An 18,506-nucleotide genomic window follows, 5' to 3' on the forward strand; every position below is an offset into this window, starting at 1 on the left:
CATAGAGCACAATCCACTAACCAGATTATGGGAAATCTTCCCACTGCTCGCTGTACACCTGCAGTTCCTTTCAAGCATTCTGGTTTAGATTATGCGGGGCCCTATGCAATTCGAACTAGTAAAGGTCGAGGCCATCTTAGCTACAAAGGATGGATAGCTCTCTTTGTCTGCCTGAGCACTAGAGCTACTCATCTAGAGCTCGTCAGTGACATGACCACCGAAACATTTCTTGCTGCCTTACGACGCTTTTTTGCCCAACGAGGTTACAGTTCTAGCATCTATAGTGACTGTGCATCGACGTTTGCTGGTGCAAACGCAGTTCTGAAGGCAGGTTTTGCTGCCTATCGAAAACAGCTAGAAGAAGGGGCACGCTCCGTCTCTTGCCACGGTGTCTCGTGGCACTTCATCCCTCCAGGCTCTCCAAACTTTGGTGGCATGTGGGAGGCTGGTGTCAAAAGCATGAAGCACCATCTAAGGCGAACCATCGGAGATGCAACTCTGACTTTCGAGGAGTTTTATACCGTTCTCAGGCAAATTGCAGCGGTACTTAATTAATTATTTAATTTCAGTCCTCTCTGATGATCCCGATGACCTAACTGCTTTGACTCCGGGGCATTTCTTGGTGGGGGGTCCCATCACTGCTACTCCGGAACCAGACCTACTCGAAATCAAAACAGGTAGATTAACGCGATGGAAGCAGCTCCAGCAGATGCATCAGGATTTTTGGAAGAGATGGAACTGCGAGTGCCTTCATGAGCTACAAGTAAGAAGTAAGTGGAAACAAACCAAAACCAATATTAAAGTGGGCGACCTAGTGTTAGTCCGAGATGAACGACTACCACCCACTCAATGGCCACTTGGCCGTGCCTTAGAGGTACATACTGGTGAAGACAATCTTGTACGGGTTGCTACGATTCGTACACAGTCATCAATATATAAACGAGCTATCTCCAAGTTGGTTTTGCTTCCAATTGACAACAGCCCTATTGATGAACACGGTGGGCGGCCAGATGTTTCGTCACAATAACTGGACGAGGTGGGCGGAATGTTGAGAAGTACTTAAAAATGATAAAATAACAAGTGGCAGCCTTGCCACCAACAAAATGTCAATAAAAAGAAAAACGTCAAAAGCGAACGAAACGTCATTGTATTATAAAAACGTGGTTTGGAAGAAGTCGTGCTTTTTTTCTTTAAAATATATTTCCTTTGCTAATTAAAACTTTAGTCTTTTTTTTTTGTAAAGCTTTGCATTTTTAACAGAAATCCATAGGCTGATAACACCTACTCAATCAGGGTTTAGACCAAAACACAGCTGCACAACTGCACTTCTAAAGATAATCGACGACATACGGCAGCGAATTGAATTATGTAACTACACTGGTCTTATTGGATTTCTCTAAGGCCTTTGATACTGTTTCGCACGAAATACTTTTGAATAAACTTAAAAACCTTTTCTTTTTAGAAAACTCAGCTTTGTCCCTTATTGAAAAATACCTTAGCCATAGAACTCAGGCAGTTTATGCGAGCTCTAAGCTCTCGGATTTTCTCTCTTCTCGTTCCGGTGTGCCTCAGGGATCAATATTAGGTCCGCTTTTTTTCACGTTGTTCAACAATGACTTACCTTTGATACTCAAGCATTGTAAAATACATATGTATGCAGATGATGTGCAAATTCACTTCAGTTATCAAATAGGTATGGTTGAGGATGCAACAGCGAGAATAAATGAGGATCTGATGCGTATAGGACAGTGGTCCAGAGAAAATCGTCTGAAACTTAATTTAAATAAATGCCAGGCAATCGTTATTAATAGCACTGCTCTTGATATTTCATATTTTCTAGGGTTGAACTTGATGGGACAACGTTAAACTACGTTAAAACAGTAAAAAATCTTGGTGTAATCTTTAACCAAACCCTATCATGGCAAGTACAATCGGTCGAATTTATGCTGCTCTGCGGGTTCTGCACCTTTCTGGAAGTTATCTTCCGGTTTCAACGAAAATGATTATTGCCAAAACTCTTATCCTACCAACCCTTTTTTACGGAAGCCCGATTTTCTGCTGTTTGGACAGTGCTAGTAAACGCACACTTCAAGTAGCGTTTAACAACACAGCCCGTTTTATATATGGTTTACGTCGTTTCGATCATGTTTCTGCACAGGCAGGTAGTGTATTTAATATGCCTTTTAACAAATACATAGATTTTCTTACACTAGCATTTCTATTTAAACTTGTCCATACAAAAGCTCCAAACTACCTTTACGAAAAGCTTAATTTCCCAGTATCACAAAGAAGCAATATTCCCATTGTACCTACCTTTAAATTTAGAAACTCTAAACAACAATTCTTTGTGCACGCTGTTGGTCTTTGGAACTCCTTGCCCGCAAACCTGAGAGCACTAGATAACTACAACACTTTTGAAAATTCCTTGAAAATTCTTTACAAAAACTGAAAATATTTCTAAAACCCATTTTAACTTTTTCTTTCTAGTATTTTATGTAGAATTATAAGTTGACTAAATTTTTTTTAATTAATTTATATTAACTTCTGTTAATAATTATAATGTATATATCTTTTTTAAATATGCTTTGTTAAATAATTAAGTGTTAACCGTTATATTCTAAGTATTACAAAAAACTATTTGTTTTAAAATGCTTACATATGCTAATAAATTCAAATTCAAATATATAGAAATTCATTCGACCCCAAATACCGAATTTGCATATAACTTGACAATAGCGCCACCTATCGGGTCCAATTATAAAACAAAACCTGTCTCGGATAGACCTTATCACACCCATCAGATTTCATAAAAATCTATCAAGTCGTTTAGAAGGAGTAGGGTCATAAACAAACGCACAGGAGATATATAAGACTAGCTGACCCGGCGGACTTCGTTCCGCCTTTCCAAGTATTTGTTTTCAAATTTTAGCCCTGTAATGTGTAAAACTTTTCCTATAAAAAAAAAAAATCGGTTCACTCGGTTCGGATGATATGTGGAGCACAAATATTTTGGCTATTTAGGAAATTCAATTAGTAGGAATTTTTTTTTGTAAATTTATGTGTGTCCTAGTGACAGATCAAACAAAATATTTTTTACTATTTTGAAATGATTTCATATTTTAAATTTCTTTATATTTATCCAATAAAGCTATAACTGCATCGAAACACAAAGTCTAACAAAGTATAAAAAGTAAATTAAAGTCCAAAATAACAAAAACAATTTCATTGATGTGACATTTAAAAATTTAAATTATTTGAAAAATTAGAAACATTTTTGTACTTTTTTCACTTTGTGTTTCTATGTAGTTCAGGCTTAAAGGCTCTGGTTTATTTAATTTTGTTTTGTCCCAAATTATAGTTTGGTTTGACGTTTTGCAATTGTATATTATAGTGTGTGAAAATGTATGTGAATCCGTCTCAAAAAGAGTTTCAGATCGAGTCTTCCGGAATCTTCCGGAAAAATAGCAAATTTTTTTCAATGCAGATTGATTCGACTGCAGATTGATTGACAGATTGGAATTCGATAAGGTTCTTAACACATTTTTGTAAGTTTTCAGTGGTATTTTAGTTAGAAAAATGAGTTTACTTTTAAACTTTTACTTTAAAACTTATGTAGGTTAGGTTAGGTTAACGTGGCTATCAGCTGGAGAGCTGATACACTTAGACCATGATTGGTCCCTTGTGATACCACAATGAATCTTTAATGTTAATTCTTCCTATTCGTTGAACCATTTAGAGCTTCTAATAAAGCGAGCGAGACTACCTATGTCTATATTTGCCAACTCCCTAGGATTGTTAACCCTTAACTATAGTGGTGAAAATTTGTGGTGTTTTGAAATGATAAAATAAAATACAAAATTGAATTTTTTTATAAATTTTGTTTTTAAGCATCAAAAGATAACAATTTAAAAAAAAATAAAAAAATAAAAAAAAAAAAGAGAAAATTCATTTTCAACGGTTTTTATTAACTTTTTAAAAGTTGATGTGGGTCCCCTGGACCCACCACTATAGTTAAGGGTTAAAGTAGAATTCTCCCAAATGGAGTCTATGTCTTTGAGATAACGCAGGACATTCACAGAGAAGGTGTAGAATCGATTCCACCTCCTCCTCATCCATGCAGCTTCTGCAGAAATCATTGGAATATATTCCTAGGCGTGTTGCGTGCTTGCCTATTATGCAGTGTCCTGTTATGACACCTATTACGGAGCTGATTTGTGATCTGCTTAGAGATATTAAACGATTAGAGCGCTTCAGATCCAGTATTGGCCAGATCTGTTTAGTCGCTATGCAAGTGGTGAGATTATCCCACCTAAGGTTTGTTTTATTTGTAGCATCTTGTTTGAGCATTAGTTTACACTTAGCGATGGGGATACCTATGTTGACCTTATTTGGTAATAATGGTATCATTGTTCCACTTTTGGCAAGTTCATCAGCTCTGCAATTTCCTGAAATGTCTCTATGACCCGGCACCCAGCAAAGGTGAATGTTAAACTGCTTTGCCATCTCCATCAGAGATGAACGACAGTTAAAGGCAGTTATTGAATTGGTAGAGACAGAATCAAGAGATTTAATGGCTGCCTGGCTATCTGAGAAGATACGGATATCACTGTTTGATACCACGTTTTCTTTGAGCCAAGACAGGACTTCTTTTATTGCCAAAAGTTCCGCCTGGAACACGCTACAGTGATTTGGAAGACGAAATGAGAGACTTAAATTTAGTCTGTCTGAGTATACACCTCCACCAACTCCATCTTCAGTTTTTGATCAGTCCGTGTAAAAATGGATCGAATCATCTTGCAGGAATTCCCTATCCTCCCAGACTGATCTAGAGGGGATGGTTACCTGAAAGTTTCTATCAAATTGCAGTTGCGGGATGGTGTAGTCTATTTTACTTGGTATTGATCCGAAAGAGTTCAGAATATTGGAGTGACCAATGTTATTATTGATCCATTGTGAAGAGGCTTTGAGACGAATAGCTGTACTTGCAGCCATTTGTTTGCCATATATGTCGAGGGGTGTTAGATGGAACAACGTGTCCAGTGCTGCGGAAGGGGTTGTGCGAAGTGCACCTCCTATGCACAGACAGGCTGAACGTTGGACTTTGCTTAGTTTAACACAATTAGCATTAATATCTAGAGCAGTCCACCATACTGACACACCGTAAGTTAGAATCGGTCTGATTACTGTTGTGTAGAGCCAATGAGTAATTCGAGGTTGAATCCCCCATTTATTTCCCATGGCTTTTTTGCATGAGAAGAGTGCCACTGTGGCCTTTTTAACTCTTTCTTGAATGTTAGGTTTCCAGCTTAACTTTTTATCTAAGATCAGACCTAGATATTTTGCCTCGTCAGAGAATTTAAGTGGTATACCGTTAATGGAAGGGGGTTCTATATGAGGAATTTTGTATTTCCTGGAGAAGAGGATAAGATCTGTTTTGTGGGGATTTACATCTAGTCCACATCGATCAGTCCATCTTGTTAGCTTGTTTAAGGCATGTTGTAAGAGATCTTTAAGCGTATTGGGGTGTCTTCCTGATACGGCAATAGCAATATAATCCACATATGCAATCACTCTGTAACTCTCCGCCTCTAAGTTTCTCAACAGCTCATTTACTACCAAGTTCCATAAGAGGGGTGAAAGGACACCGCCTTGCGGCGTCCCTCTACTGACAGATCTTCTTGCAGAGGAGTCACCCAGCTTTGAGTTGATCATTCTTGTAGTTAGCATTTGTTTGATCAATTCTCCAAGCGACTCCTCCACCTTAAGAGATGACAGTGCAGACGCGATTGCAGATGTATTGACATTGTTAAAAGCACCTTGTATATCGAGGAAGGCAACCATAGTATACTCTTTATGATGGAGGGAGTATTCGATGGTTCTTACCAGTGTATGGAGAGCTGTTTCCACCGATTTCCCTTTGTAGTAAGCATGCTGTGTCATAGACAGGAGTCTAGTATCAATGCTTGTTCTTAAGTGGATATCAATCATTCGTTCAAAGGTTTTGAGAAGGAATGATGATAGACTGATAGGCCTGAGGTCTTTCGGTTCTACATGGGAATATTTTCCTGCTTTGGGTATAAATATAACTCTCACTTCTCTCCATATTACAGGTATATAAACTAGTTTCAGACAGCTATTGAAGAGCATCTCAAGGATGGGCAAAATAATGTCACTAGTATTTTGTAGTTCGGCTGGTATTATGCCATCAGGTCCTGCTGATTTATATGGTTTGAAGGTATTGATTGCCCAGTGCAGTTTTTCCCTTGTGATCAGACCTTGTGGATAAGTTACAACGTTTTCAGATATACTATATGTAACGTTACTAACAGTTTGAGTGCTTCCTGGGAAATGAGTATCAAGAAGTAGGTTGAGCGATTCTTCGCAAGAACTGGTCCAAGAGCCATCCGCATTTTTCAAGTAGCTAGGCATCATTGGATTGGTTGAGAGGATTTTTCTTAATCTAGATGCTTCGGAGGTTTCTTCTATATTGCTACAGAACTTTCTCCAAGAAGATCTTTTGGATTTCCTCAAATCTTTTTTTATATATTTTTAGGGAGTCCTTATAAGAGTCCCAATGTGAGGCATTTCTGGTGCATTTTGCTCGATTGAAAAGCTTCCTACAGCTTTTCCTAATCGGTTCGAGCTCGGAATTCCACCAATGTGGTTTCTTTTTCCCCCTCACATATGTGAGTGGACACGAGATTTCCATAGAGTTATTCAGAGCTATAGTGAGATCATTGACTTTACTGTCAAGTTCGTATATATTAGAGGGAGGACTTACAAAATTAGATTTAACTATGTTTTTGAGCGTTTCCCTGTATTTTGGCCAGTCGGTTTTCTTATAATTACGAAAATTTATCCGGCTAGGAGGTTCAACATCTAGGCTGAATTGAATGTATCGATGATCAGAGAACGAGTGTTCCTTCGATACTTTCCAATCAGTGATCATATGTTCAATACTGTCGGAGACAAGAGTTATGTCTAGGACTTCTTGTCTGTTTTTAGTAATAAAAGTGGGGTCATTCCCAATGTTACTTACAATAAGGTTAGTGCCGAGTATATAGTTAAATAGAGACTCACCTCTATCATTTATATCAGTGCTTCCCCAAACTGTATGATGGGAGTTAGCATCACTTCCAATTATGAGGCTTATCTTCTGCCGTTCAGCTTCAGCGATTATCTTTTCCAGGGTTTGTCCCGGGAGAGGGCCAAGATTATCATGTCCAAGATAGGCTGAGACTAGCCAAAATAAGCCTTTGGCTGTTTCAAGCCTGGCTGCGGTTATGTCTCTAGGGAGTAAAAATACTTTAATGCTACTTTTAACTAGAATGCAAGATCTGGGGTCACCTTTTTCCGTTGCATACAGTATGTAGTAACCAGGAGTCCTTAGTCCCCTCACCATGGATTTAACAATCCACGGTTCTTGGATAAGGACGATGTCTTCCGCTTGTTGTGTTAGGCGGAGGATTAGGGAGGCCGAAGCCTTGATGGAGTGCTGAAGGTTAATCTGTACTAGCCGCATCATTTTGGCTAGATAGATCAACCTCCACCACGGTGATATCGTCGTCCTCCAACTCAGAGGATGAGTTTAAAAGCTCATCCTCATTCAGAGGACTTAAAACTGAGTCTTCAGTTTCCATAGCGGCCAAACTGTCGACATTTTGAGAAGACTGTTCCATATTCAAGGATGGATCAGATACATGGTCTTCCATAGATGGGAAGGTAATCAATGTATCTGCACCCTCAACCACAGGAACATCTTCAGGGGGTTGTATTGGAACGCCTTCAGCGCCCAACTCATCTTTTTTATATATTTTTAGGTTGATGTGGTCAAAACCAAACCGAATCGCACCATTTGTCTGAGCTAAGAGGGCAAGGGAGTCCTTATTGACAACGATTATAGCGCTTCTATAAAGACCCTTAACCTCTTCAAGCTTTGCGACCTTCCAGTCATGAGTAGGCAAGGAGGGATTGCTTATTTTGATTATTTGGAGAATATCATCCATACACGAGGGTTCCGGAATCCATGCCCTAGCTCTAGGTCTGCAAGGGATATCCTCCTTTGCCACAACCTCGAGTTTCGCGCCTGACCAGACTTCACCCAATTTGTCAACAGCTAGCTTATACAGATTGCACGATCTCTGATCATCACACACGATAAGTTTGACATGGCCTTGATGCCAACCGCCATCGCTTGTAAGCGGAGGTGGTCCAGGATTTTCCTTCATAATATCTAAGAAGCCTGCCGAGAGCTTCACTCTTATCATGTGCCATTGATCAGAGGTTATCGTGCCATCTATATCGCTCCTATCGATAACCGCAATCACTATCTTGCCTTTGAGAGCATCGCTATAGGAGTTAGAATTAACTTGGGAAGTGCTGGTGTTATGCACTCGGGGTCGCTTGGGTGCCGGAATGACCTCTTCTAGTGACCGACCACGCTTTGACGTAGAGTCGCCGCTGGTCTTATCTAGAATTTTTCTAGCCCATTTAATCCTTGCGGAAAGCTTCGAATTTTCTCCAGACTCCAGCGCATTTCCAGAGCCCTTCAAAACCTTCTCCGCATCCCGCTTCTCCTTATAGCGATACTTTGATGGTTTTTTCTTATTGGATGTGCTCGCACGAGACACATCAGGGAGAGGTTTACTCTTTTTAGTAGTGGGAAGGCCACGTTGCGCAACCTTCCTACTACTGACACTTGGTGTTTCCACCGTTTTGTTTTTCTCGTTGTGATTTACATCAGATGGGGGGCCACGGTTAACCACAACCTCCTCACTGATGCGAATCACAGGAGAAACGACAGGCAACGCATGCGCCGCGCCGTCGCCCGGTTTAGAAGAAGAACCGGTCTCATCTGCCTTTTTGTTTTTTATTTTCATTCATTTTTGAACCCACGATTAGCGAAGAAAAAAGGTCGTTCTGCACAGAGATTCGCATATACAGAATAGGCTAGTTAATCCGGAGGTCGCCAGGTATCCGGATACTCCGTTTGCGACTGAGCTAGTTTTGAGTTGGGCTCTCAGCCAAGCTGATCATCGGCACGGGTCGTATAACACCTTGATCCAGCCCAATGGGAATTGAGATGGGGGGATTGGAGGGAGATGGAGGGAAATTAAGGGGTAGTCTCGTCAGGCAACGTAACATCACGCTGACGATATGGGTAATGGCGGCCAACGAAAGCCATCAACCGCCGGGAGGGGAGAGGAGAAGAGGTAAGGTAAAGGGAGTTGAAGCGTCCTTTGGTTTCGGGACTCCTCTGCAGAAAAAAATTCTCGAGACTCTTTGACCCTACTCAGCTTCTACAACTCGACAAGTTCGACGCTATGGTAGAAGTAAAACTTATGTAAGTAAGATTGTAAAATGCTCACTTCTGTAGTGCACCACAAAAAGTAGCACAATAGCCTTCGAAAAATTCGGCACTTCAAAAATTGGGCTTTTAGAAAATACGAATTTTCTGAATTTTCAATTCATTTGACATTACGTTACGTCACACATTTTTTCAAATTTCATTCATTTCTTCTAATTTCTTTTATTTACTTTCTCTATCAAAATGTAAAATGTATAAATAGAACGCTTAACCCAAAATCTTTTTTTTTGATAATCATCTTCGCCTCATGGCTACAATCGAAATTTGTATACTTAGTTAGTAAGTTTAAATTTTATTAAGTTGGATTATTTTGAAATGAAAGTTCGAATCTTTTTATTTAATTAAACGACTCCATACACTTAAAAAATACGACTCTTTACAAAGGACCCCGCACATTTTGTATGGGAAGTGGCCCTCGGTGAAATTGTCTGAAATTTTAGTATGTTGTTATTGTTGTTGTTCTCCCGTTATCTTGAAAACCCGAAGTGATGGGGCAAAATAGATTTCGGATTCGGTTTCAGCGACCTTAAAAACCTATGAATTTCACTAAAAAATAACGCAAAACGCAATATAGAGAGTTATTATCATAATAAAAGGTTTGAGATAGTCATCGGAAAAAAACCGTTATCTTAAAAACTGTCCATTTTTCGACTTTCTGCATTCTTTCGGCACTTCAAAAATTGGGCTTTTAGAAAATACGAATTTTCAATTTATTTGACATTACGTTACGTCACACATTTTTTCAAATTTCATTTATTTCTTCTAATTTCTTTTATTTGCTTTTTCTATCAAATTGTAAAATGTATAAATAGAACGCTTGACCCAAAATCTTTTTTCTTGATAATCATCTACGTCTCGTGGCACAGTGGGCCCATATGGCCTTAGGCGTCTGAAAAATCTGTAACTTTGTTGTCTTTTGTGATAATTGCTTCAAATTTGGAATATAATGCCTTTGATATATAACGAACGCTTTTAAAATTTAGTCGAAGTTCAAAAAGTACGATTCTCGCTTGATTTGGGTATTTAAAAATATCTGTAACTTTTTTGTCTCCTGAAATAATTAAACCAAATGTGGAACATAAAATTTTTAATGTATCAGAAATCATTTAGCGTAGTTTTTTTTTAAATGCAAATTATTTTTGAGCTTTGAAAAGCTAGGCAAAGTTCAAAAAGTACAATTTTGGCTCGACTATGGCGTTCAAAAAATCTGTCATTTCTTCGAGTCTGAAAATAATTAACTCAAATTAGGAATATAATACCTGAAATGTTTAATAAATTATTTGACACACTGTTTTTTTAGCTAATATTTTTATTTAAGTATTAAATGTTTGTTCAAAGCTAAAAAAATACGACTTTCACTAGGCTAGAACGTCTCAAAAATTTGTAACTTTTGTATCTTAAAAGATTATTTTGTCAAATTTTGCAAAATAAGATAAAACTGGTTTCTTAATTTTATAAAGGCCTTCCTTTCGTATCTTAAAATTATTTAATTACACTGGTCAACAAAATTTAACTTTTTTTTTGTCACAAGAACCAAAATATACTTTTCTAGTAGTTTTTGGCGTGTTGAATCCGAATCTGAAGTCAGAAAAATTTGATTGGCCTCCGTTTTTTAAATATTATCGTTATAAAATGCTAAAAAACGTCATTCTGGCTGTTTTCGAGATTCTATTTTTATGTGGGGTAATTCATTATAAACAAATTTGTAACGGTTATGATAAGAACAGATATTCTTCTTTCAAAAACTGTTTAAATTTTCCCGATATCTCTTTTATTGCTCGAGATATCTTAAGTTTCATTTAAAAAGCCAAAGAGAAACTAAACTTAATCTAAAGCTTAAGTCACTGGTTACAAAATTTTTGCCACAAGAACCAAAATATACTTTTCTAAAGGTTTTCGAGTTACTGAACTCAAATCCGCAAACGGAAAAATTCTATTAGCCTCCGTTCTTGAAATATAACCGTTATAAAAACAAAACATTTTTTTGCATTTTATAACGGTAATATTTCAAGAACGAAGGCTAATAGAATTTTTCTGATTGTGGATTCGAGTTCAGCAACGCAAAAACCTTTATAAAAGTATATTTTGATTCTTGTGGCAAAAAAAGTTTAATTTGATTGGCCAGTGTTGTTTCTGATTCAAAGACCGCTACTTAAATTTTAAATATCTCGGGCAATAAAAGAGATATCGGAAAGATTAAAACATTTTTTGAAAGAATAAAACTAGCTGTTATAGGCAACGTTACAAATTTATTCAAAATTAATTACTCCACATAAAAACATAACCTCGAAAACAGCCAAAATTACGTTTTTTGACATTTTCTAACGGTAATATTTCAAAAACGAAGGCCAATCAAACTTTTCTGTCTTCAGATTTGGATTCAGCACCCCAAAAACTCCTAGAAAAGTATATTTTGGTTCTTGTGGCAAAAACCTTGTTGACCAGTGTTATTTTTATAAGTATAAAATATAGAAAAAATACATTTCAATGTAGTTTCTTTGTGTTAAGTTATTTGAAATTAAAGCTATTTTATTGAAAAATTATAAAAAAAATATTGATTATACTCATTTTGAATAAAGTCGTTTGTAAGGCAAAGTGAAATAGTGGAAAAACTACGCTTTTGAGAAAAGAGCAAAAAAAGAAATCACAAAAAAAACTGGTTGTCAATTTTCACGAAAATCCTTCTTAATTAAATACTTTAAACGGCTCTTTTGAAAATCTTCGAGTAAAATCAAAACCAGTAAATAAAATCTTAGTCCGGTCAATTTAGACATTCGAGGTTACATTAATTCCTAGCAAGCTGAAAATTGGTAGGATTGTTGAAAACACCATCATAAATTAAATCTAAAAAGTCCTCATCGATCCGAGGCCTGGAAAAAAATTTACGGGGGTCAAAGATCACAAAAACTGGTTTTTCACGATTTTTAGCAAAACGGTAAGTCTTATCAAAAAATTATCAATGCAAGAATTGTAGACCAGATTATTATATATAAAAAGTGTTATGGCACTTATTTTCCTAAGACCCACCGTTTCTTAGGTATAACGATTCAAAAAGTTGAGTTGTAATCGTCATAAGCAGGCCTATTCTGAAAAAAAACTCCTAACTGAAAAGTTCCTGAAATTTCATTATTTTTTGAGCTTGAATTTCGTTCTTCAATGGTTAAGAATGTGGGGAAAGCAAAAAAAAAATGGAAATTTTCGCCATTTTTCCGATTGGGGCCCTTCTCCCGAAACCATTTCCCTAGGAATTTTTGTTTAGATTATGTCTGAATATATACAGGGTGCGCAATTGGGAATGGACAACCCTAAAACGGCTGATAGCTACACTTATGACTGTTCTAAAAACAGATAGAAAAAAGTTCTATCGCAACCAGTTCATAAAATATTGGGTTTTTTTCGTTCAGTGTATTTTAAATTTTATCATCTTATGTTTTCGTTCACTACAACCACGAAAGAATGAATTTTATTTATTTCTTTTTTATCATTTTCTACAATAATTGTATGAGTACATAAAAGCTTTAAAAACTGCACAGCTATTGCAAATTTTTGTAAAAAAAAATTTTGAAATCTGTTTTTTGATGCAAAATGTAAAAAAGTATTTTATGAAAAATTTTAAACACCTGTGGTATAAAATAAATCTATAGAAACCTAAGTGGCCAACTTTCTTAAAAATATTCTCGTGTTTTGAAATGATAAAATAAAATACAAAACTGAATTTTTTTATAAATTTTTTTATTGAGCATTAAAAGATAACAATTTTAGAAGAAGTAAAAAAAAAGAGAAAATTCATTTTCAAAATAAAATTTGCACTTTAAAATTCAGTCTTAAAAATCTTATTAACTTTTTAAAAGTAGATGTGGGTCCCCTGGACCCACCACTATAGTTAAGGGTTAAAAAAAATATTTATTTTAAAAATTATATTGAACTTTTAGGTTCATGCTATGGCCAATAAGTTAAAGAGTAATTTGCATTTTATTTCAAGTCGATAGCTTCATTAGTTTTTGAGTCACGTTGCACAGCGCGGAGAAAAATGCGTTTTGAGAAAAATGCGTTTGAAGTTTTCGTTTTCGTACTGTGGTAGGGGCTATCTAGGGACTTTTGAGGCTTCATTTAAGACAAAGACCACTGAAAATAGTTCTTCGGTTGATAAATGAATTTGTTACGCAAAAAAAAAAAAATAATGCAAAAATAAAAAATTCCAGAGGGATTTCCCCCCTTAATGTGAGTAGGTTAAATTAACACAAAATCTCATTCTGAATATAAGGAATGATGCTCTGTCATTTCCCCAAAGCCTGAAGACAACAATCTTGACAGTGCTATCAATAGAACTCAAGATATGTATTGAAACAGGTCAGGATGCACCAAAATACGTTTTTTACTATGTCTTTCGACTGATATATCGTTCTCTATCAAAGAAAAGCAGATAAAAGCAGACAATTCTTTTTGTATCTTTTAGTACATAAACCAAAGAACGAAATTGTGAAAAAAATAGACAGCGGAAACATTTAAAACTCAATTCGAAATTAAATAAAATGCACGACTGGGTCGCACGAACTTGCTCTAAGAGTTCAAGTTGCTTAAATATTTAAGACTTTTTATATAGAAACTTGAGAAATGTAGGTACATATATAAAAACCAAAAAAAAAAAAAAAATCATTTTTCAAAAAAATAAAACAATATCTGAAATCAAATCGCCCCACAAAACAAGTATGCAGTTTAAGGTGCATTTTTAGAAAAAAAAAATTTCAAAATCGTTAGAGCCGTTTTTTAAAAACCTAATTTTTTATAAATAATTTTTTGAAAAAAAAGTTTAAAAATAAAACTGGTATGCCATTTTGTAGAAACAACTAATCAACATCTAAAAACAAAATTTCAAAAAAATTCAATGTCCCGTTTTCGAAAATTTGATTTTTCAAAAAAAAATTTTCAAATTTTTTTCAAAATTCCAAAAATTATTTTTTTCAAAATTTTATTTTTGGCTTATATTTAAATTGTGTAAATGCTTTTGTATAAAAAATTTCGTTGAAATACAATAGGTAGTTTTGCAGAAAATCTGATTTGAAAAAAGCGGTCCTATGGCAGGTACCGTTAATAATGATTTTCAAAAAAAATTTTTTTCTTCAAAAGATAGATCTTGTTTAAAAACTAACACTTGAATTTTTTTAACAAAATCGTTGGAGCCGTTTTCGTGAAATTAAACTTTTCCGAAATTTTTGTATGACAGGTACCGTTATTTTTGGTCCAAAAAAAATAATTCCAAAAACCCCTCTGGAGAGTCTCCAAAAACTGCTACATTGCAAGTTTGAAGTCAATCGGTCCATCCGTTTAGGCTCTAGTTCCTTATACAGACAGACAGACAGACAGACTGACAGACTGACAGACAGACGGACAGACGGACTTCCGGGACCCACTTTTTTGGCATTGTCTATGATCGTAATGTCATGGAAAAATGTTATCTCAACTTTTTTTTTTTGTACGAATGCATAACTTGATATATAGTACCTATATCGCAAGTAAAAAGTGCAAATAAAAGCTTATTGTGTGAAAAAAATAATATTAATTAAAAATATATTTTAAAAAAAATTTATTTTCAGCAATATAAATAGCAGTTAAAATAAGCTTTCCAACGACATACAACACTTATATAATTTATTCAAATATAGTTTTCAAAACGTATCGTGAAGATTTGCTTTATTTTGTTACTCAAACAAAGTATTTTCAAGTGGAGACTACAGATACAATTTTGTAATAGAGGAACTCATTTTAAAAATCAATTTTCAATGAAAACATATAGATTGACTTTCCCTTGATTCATTTCCCTAAAGAAATTACCAAAAATTAAAATTTCATAAAAACCATTCTTGAGACGCAAATGGTCCTTTGGGCCCATTGTGCGTGGCTACAATCGAAATTTGTATACATAGTTAGTAAGTTTAAATATTATTAAGTTGGATTATTTTATTTAATTAAACGACTCCATACACTTAAAAAATACGACTCTTTACAAAGGACCCCGCACATTTTTTATGGGAAGTGGCCCTCAGAGAAATTGTCTGAAATTTTAGTATGTTGTTCTCTTGAAGCCCGTTATCTTGAAAACCCGAAGTGATGGGTCAAAAAAGACTTCGGATTCGGTTTCAGCGACCCTAAGAGTTACTATCATAATAAAAGGTTTGAGATAGTCATCGGAAAAAAATCGTTATCTTAAAAACTGTCCATTTTTCGACTTTCTGCCCATACTTTGATTAGGAGCTTCAAGAGAACAACATACTAAAATTTCAGACAATTTCACCGAGGGCCACTTCCCATACAAAATGTGCGGGGTCCTTTTAATAATGTGTTCCTATGTTAAATTTTAAATAACGCTGATAAATTGGGCAGTCAAAATTGGTTTTGGTGTTTTTTTTTTCATATGATAATGTCTAATAAATCGATGATATTCGGCTACGGGGTCCAATTATAAAACAAAACCTGTCTCGGATGGACCTTATCACACCCACCAAATTTCAGAAAAATCTATCAAGTCGTTTAGAAGGAGTAGGGTCACAAACAAACGCACAGAAGAATTATATATATAAGACTAGCTGACCCGTATTTGTAATGTTTTCAAATTTGTTTTCAAATTTTAGCCCTGTAGTGTGTAAAACTTTTCCTATACAAAAAAAAATCGGTTTACTCGGTTCGGTTGATATGTGGAGCACAAATATTTTGGCTATTTAGGAAATTCAATTAGTAGTGACAGATCAAAAAAAATATTTTTTACTATTTTGAAATGATTTCATGTTTTAAATTTCTTTATTTTTATCCAATAAAGCTATAACTGCATCAACACACAAAGTTTTACAAAGTATAAAAAGTAAATTAAAGTACAAAATAACAAAAACAATTTTATTGATGTGACAATGGGCACGTTCAAACAGCTATCGGTTAGGCTATCTGTGATACCCGTATCTGGAATATCTTTTTGAACGAAAAGCTATCCAGATAGCTTGCCAAAGCATCTACAAAAAAAACATCATGAAAATATTGAAAAGAGGTAATTGTTTCTTTTGAGCAAATTCCCGTTTTTTATTGTTGCATAGTACTTGCACAATCGATTTAACTTTAATTCTTGCAAATTTATTTTATTCTCAAGCTGAATAATCGCGCGAATAGAAATCAAAATAAAAAAAAACCAAATATTTATCAGCTGATCACTCGAATACCTGGGGCCTATTTCATAGATAATACATTACATACATTGTATGATATTGACAGTTCTGATGTATTATTTTTGTTTCATAGAAAATTTGTATGAAGAACTGTCATACATCAGTGTATGAACGGAGAATCGACTGGAAGTATTCCAATGTTGTATGATACTGTTTCATAGAAATTTATCATACATTTTTTTAATACATTTTGTGTGAATTTTTCATACAGCAAGTCATTTTGCTGTAAACAAAATTTTTTTACTTAATAGAAGTATAAAAATGGCAGTTTTGTGTACATAATTTCATCATAAGGAATATGCACATAATATATTTTGTATTTTTGCAAAGAAAATAATAATTCATTGTCTTTTCTTGTTTTATTTTTAAATATCATGACACGCAAGTTTCTGTTACTTTTCGTTTTGGTTAGTCAGTAAAACAAATTTCCTACACTCCAACGAAACCTAACCTCACAATTCATTCAAACGAAATGTCAAAATAAATACATCAACTACAACAGAATAGATTTTATAAATTACTTCCAATGAAATCTATGAAACAAAAAATTGTATGTAATGTATGAAAAAAATTTTAATGTATGATGTATGTAATGTATGTGATGTATCATCTATGAAATAGGGCCCTGAGGTATACCAAAAATTCTCGGATACCTTCAGATTATTTTTTGACAGAAAATGGTTCGTTTCTTTGCTAATTTTTAACACTGTTTACAACAACAAAAAGCTATCCGATAGCTTTATGTTAACTGTTTGAACGTGCCCAATTAAAAATTTAAATTATTTGAAAAATTAGAAACTTTTTTGTACTTTTTTCACTTTGTGTTTCTATGTAGTTCAGGCTTAAAGGCTCTGGTTTATTAAATTTTGTTTTGTCCCAAATTATAGATTGGTTTGACGTTTTGCAGTTGTATATTATAGTGTGTGTGAAAATGTATGTGAAGCCGTCTCAAAAAGAGTTTCAGATCGAGTCTTCCGGAATCTTCCGGAAAAATAGCAAATTTTTTTCAATGCAGATTGATTCGACTGCAGATTGAATTTTTGGTTGTTTGGAATTCGAAATAAGGTTCTTAACACATTTTTGTAAGTTTTCAGTGGTATTTTAGTTAGAAAAATGAGTTTACTTTTAAACTTTCACTTTAGAACTTATGTAAGTAAGATTATAAAATGCTCACTTCTGTAGTGCATCACAAAAAGTAGCACAATTAGTTTTCAACTCCTTCAGACTTTTTTTCCATAAATATTTCAAAATGGCCTTCGAAAAATTCGGCACTTCAAAAATTGGGCTTTTAGAAAATACGAATTTTCAATTTATTTGACATTACGTTACGTCACACATTTTTTCAAATTTCATTTATTTCTTCTAATTTCTTTTATTTCCTTTTTCTATCAAAATGTAAAATGTATAAATGGAAGGCTTAACCCAAAATCTTTTTTCTTGATAATCATCTACTTCTCGTGGCACAGTGGGCCCATATGGCCATAGGCGTCTGAAAAATCTGTAACTTTGTTGTCTTTTGTGATATTTGCTTCAAATTTGGAATATAATGCCTTTGATATATAACGAACGCTTTTAAAATTTAGTCGAAGTTCAAAAAGTACGATTCTCGCTTGATTTGGGTATTTAAAAATATCTGTAACTTTTTTGTCTCCTGAAATAATTAAACCAAATGTGGAACATAAAATTTTTAATGTATCAGAAATCATTATGCGTAGTTTTTTTTTAAATGCAAATTATTTTTGAGCTTTGAAAAGCTAGGCAAAGTTCAAAAAGTACAATTTTGGCTCGACTATGGCGTTCAAAAAATCTGTCATTTCTTCGAGTCTGAAAATAATTAACTCAAATTAGGAATATAATACCTGAAATGTTTAATAAATTATTTGACACACTGTTTTTTTAGCTAATATTTTTATTTAAGTATTAAATGT

At 34.7% G+C, this 18,506-nt stretch overlaps 2 protein-coding genes across 2 annotated transcripts in view; both read left to right on the forward strand.

Moving 5' to 3' along the window:
• Positions 1–18,506, forward strand: part of LOC129907272 (focal adhesion kinase 1-like) — a 237,538-nt gene that overhangs the window by 35,166 nt on the left and 183,866 nt on the right. The window lies entirely within an intron of this gene.
• LOC129907259 (uncharacterized) lies at positions 28–555 on the forward strand. The gene has a single exon (XM_055983379.1). The coding sequence runs from the start codon at positions 28–30 to the stop codon at positions 553–555; it is 528 nt and encodes a 175-aa protein (XP_055839354.1).

Source organism: Episyrphus balteatus, chromosome 1 (genome assembly GCF_945859705.1).
Source record: "Episyrphus balteatus chromosome 1, idEpiBalt1.1, whole genome shotgun sequence".
Lineage (NCBI taxonomy): Eukaryota > Metazoa > Arthropoda > Insecta > Diptera > Syrphidae > Episyrphus > Episyrphus balteatus.

Bases quoted from the DNA above. Each gene is read 5' to 3' on its own strand.
- LOC129907259 (XM_055983379.1), top strand. From the start codon at position 28: ATGGGAAATCTTCCCACTGCTCGCTGTACACCTGCAGTTCCTTTCAAG.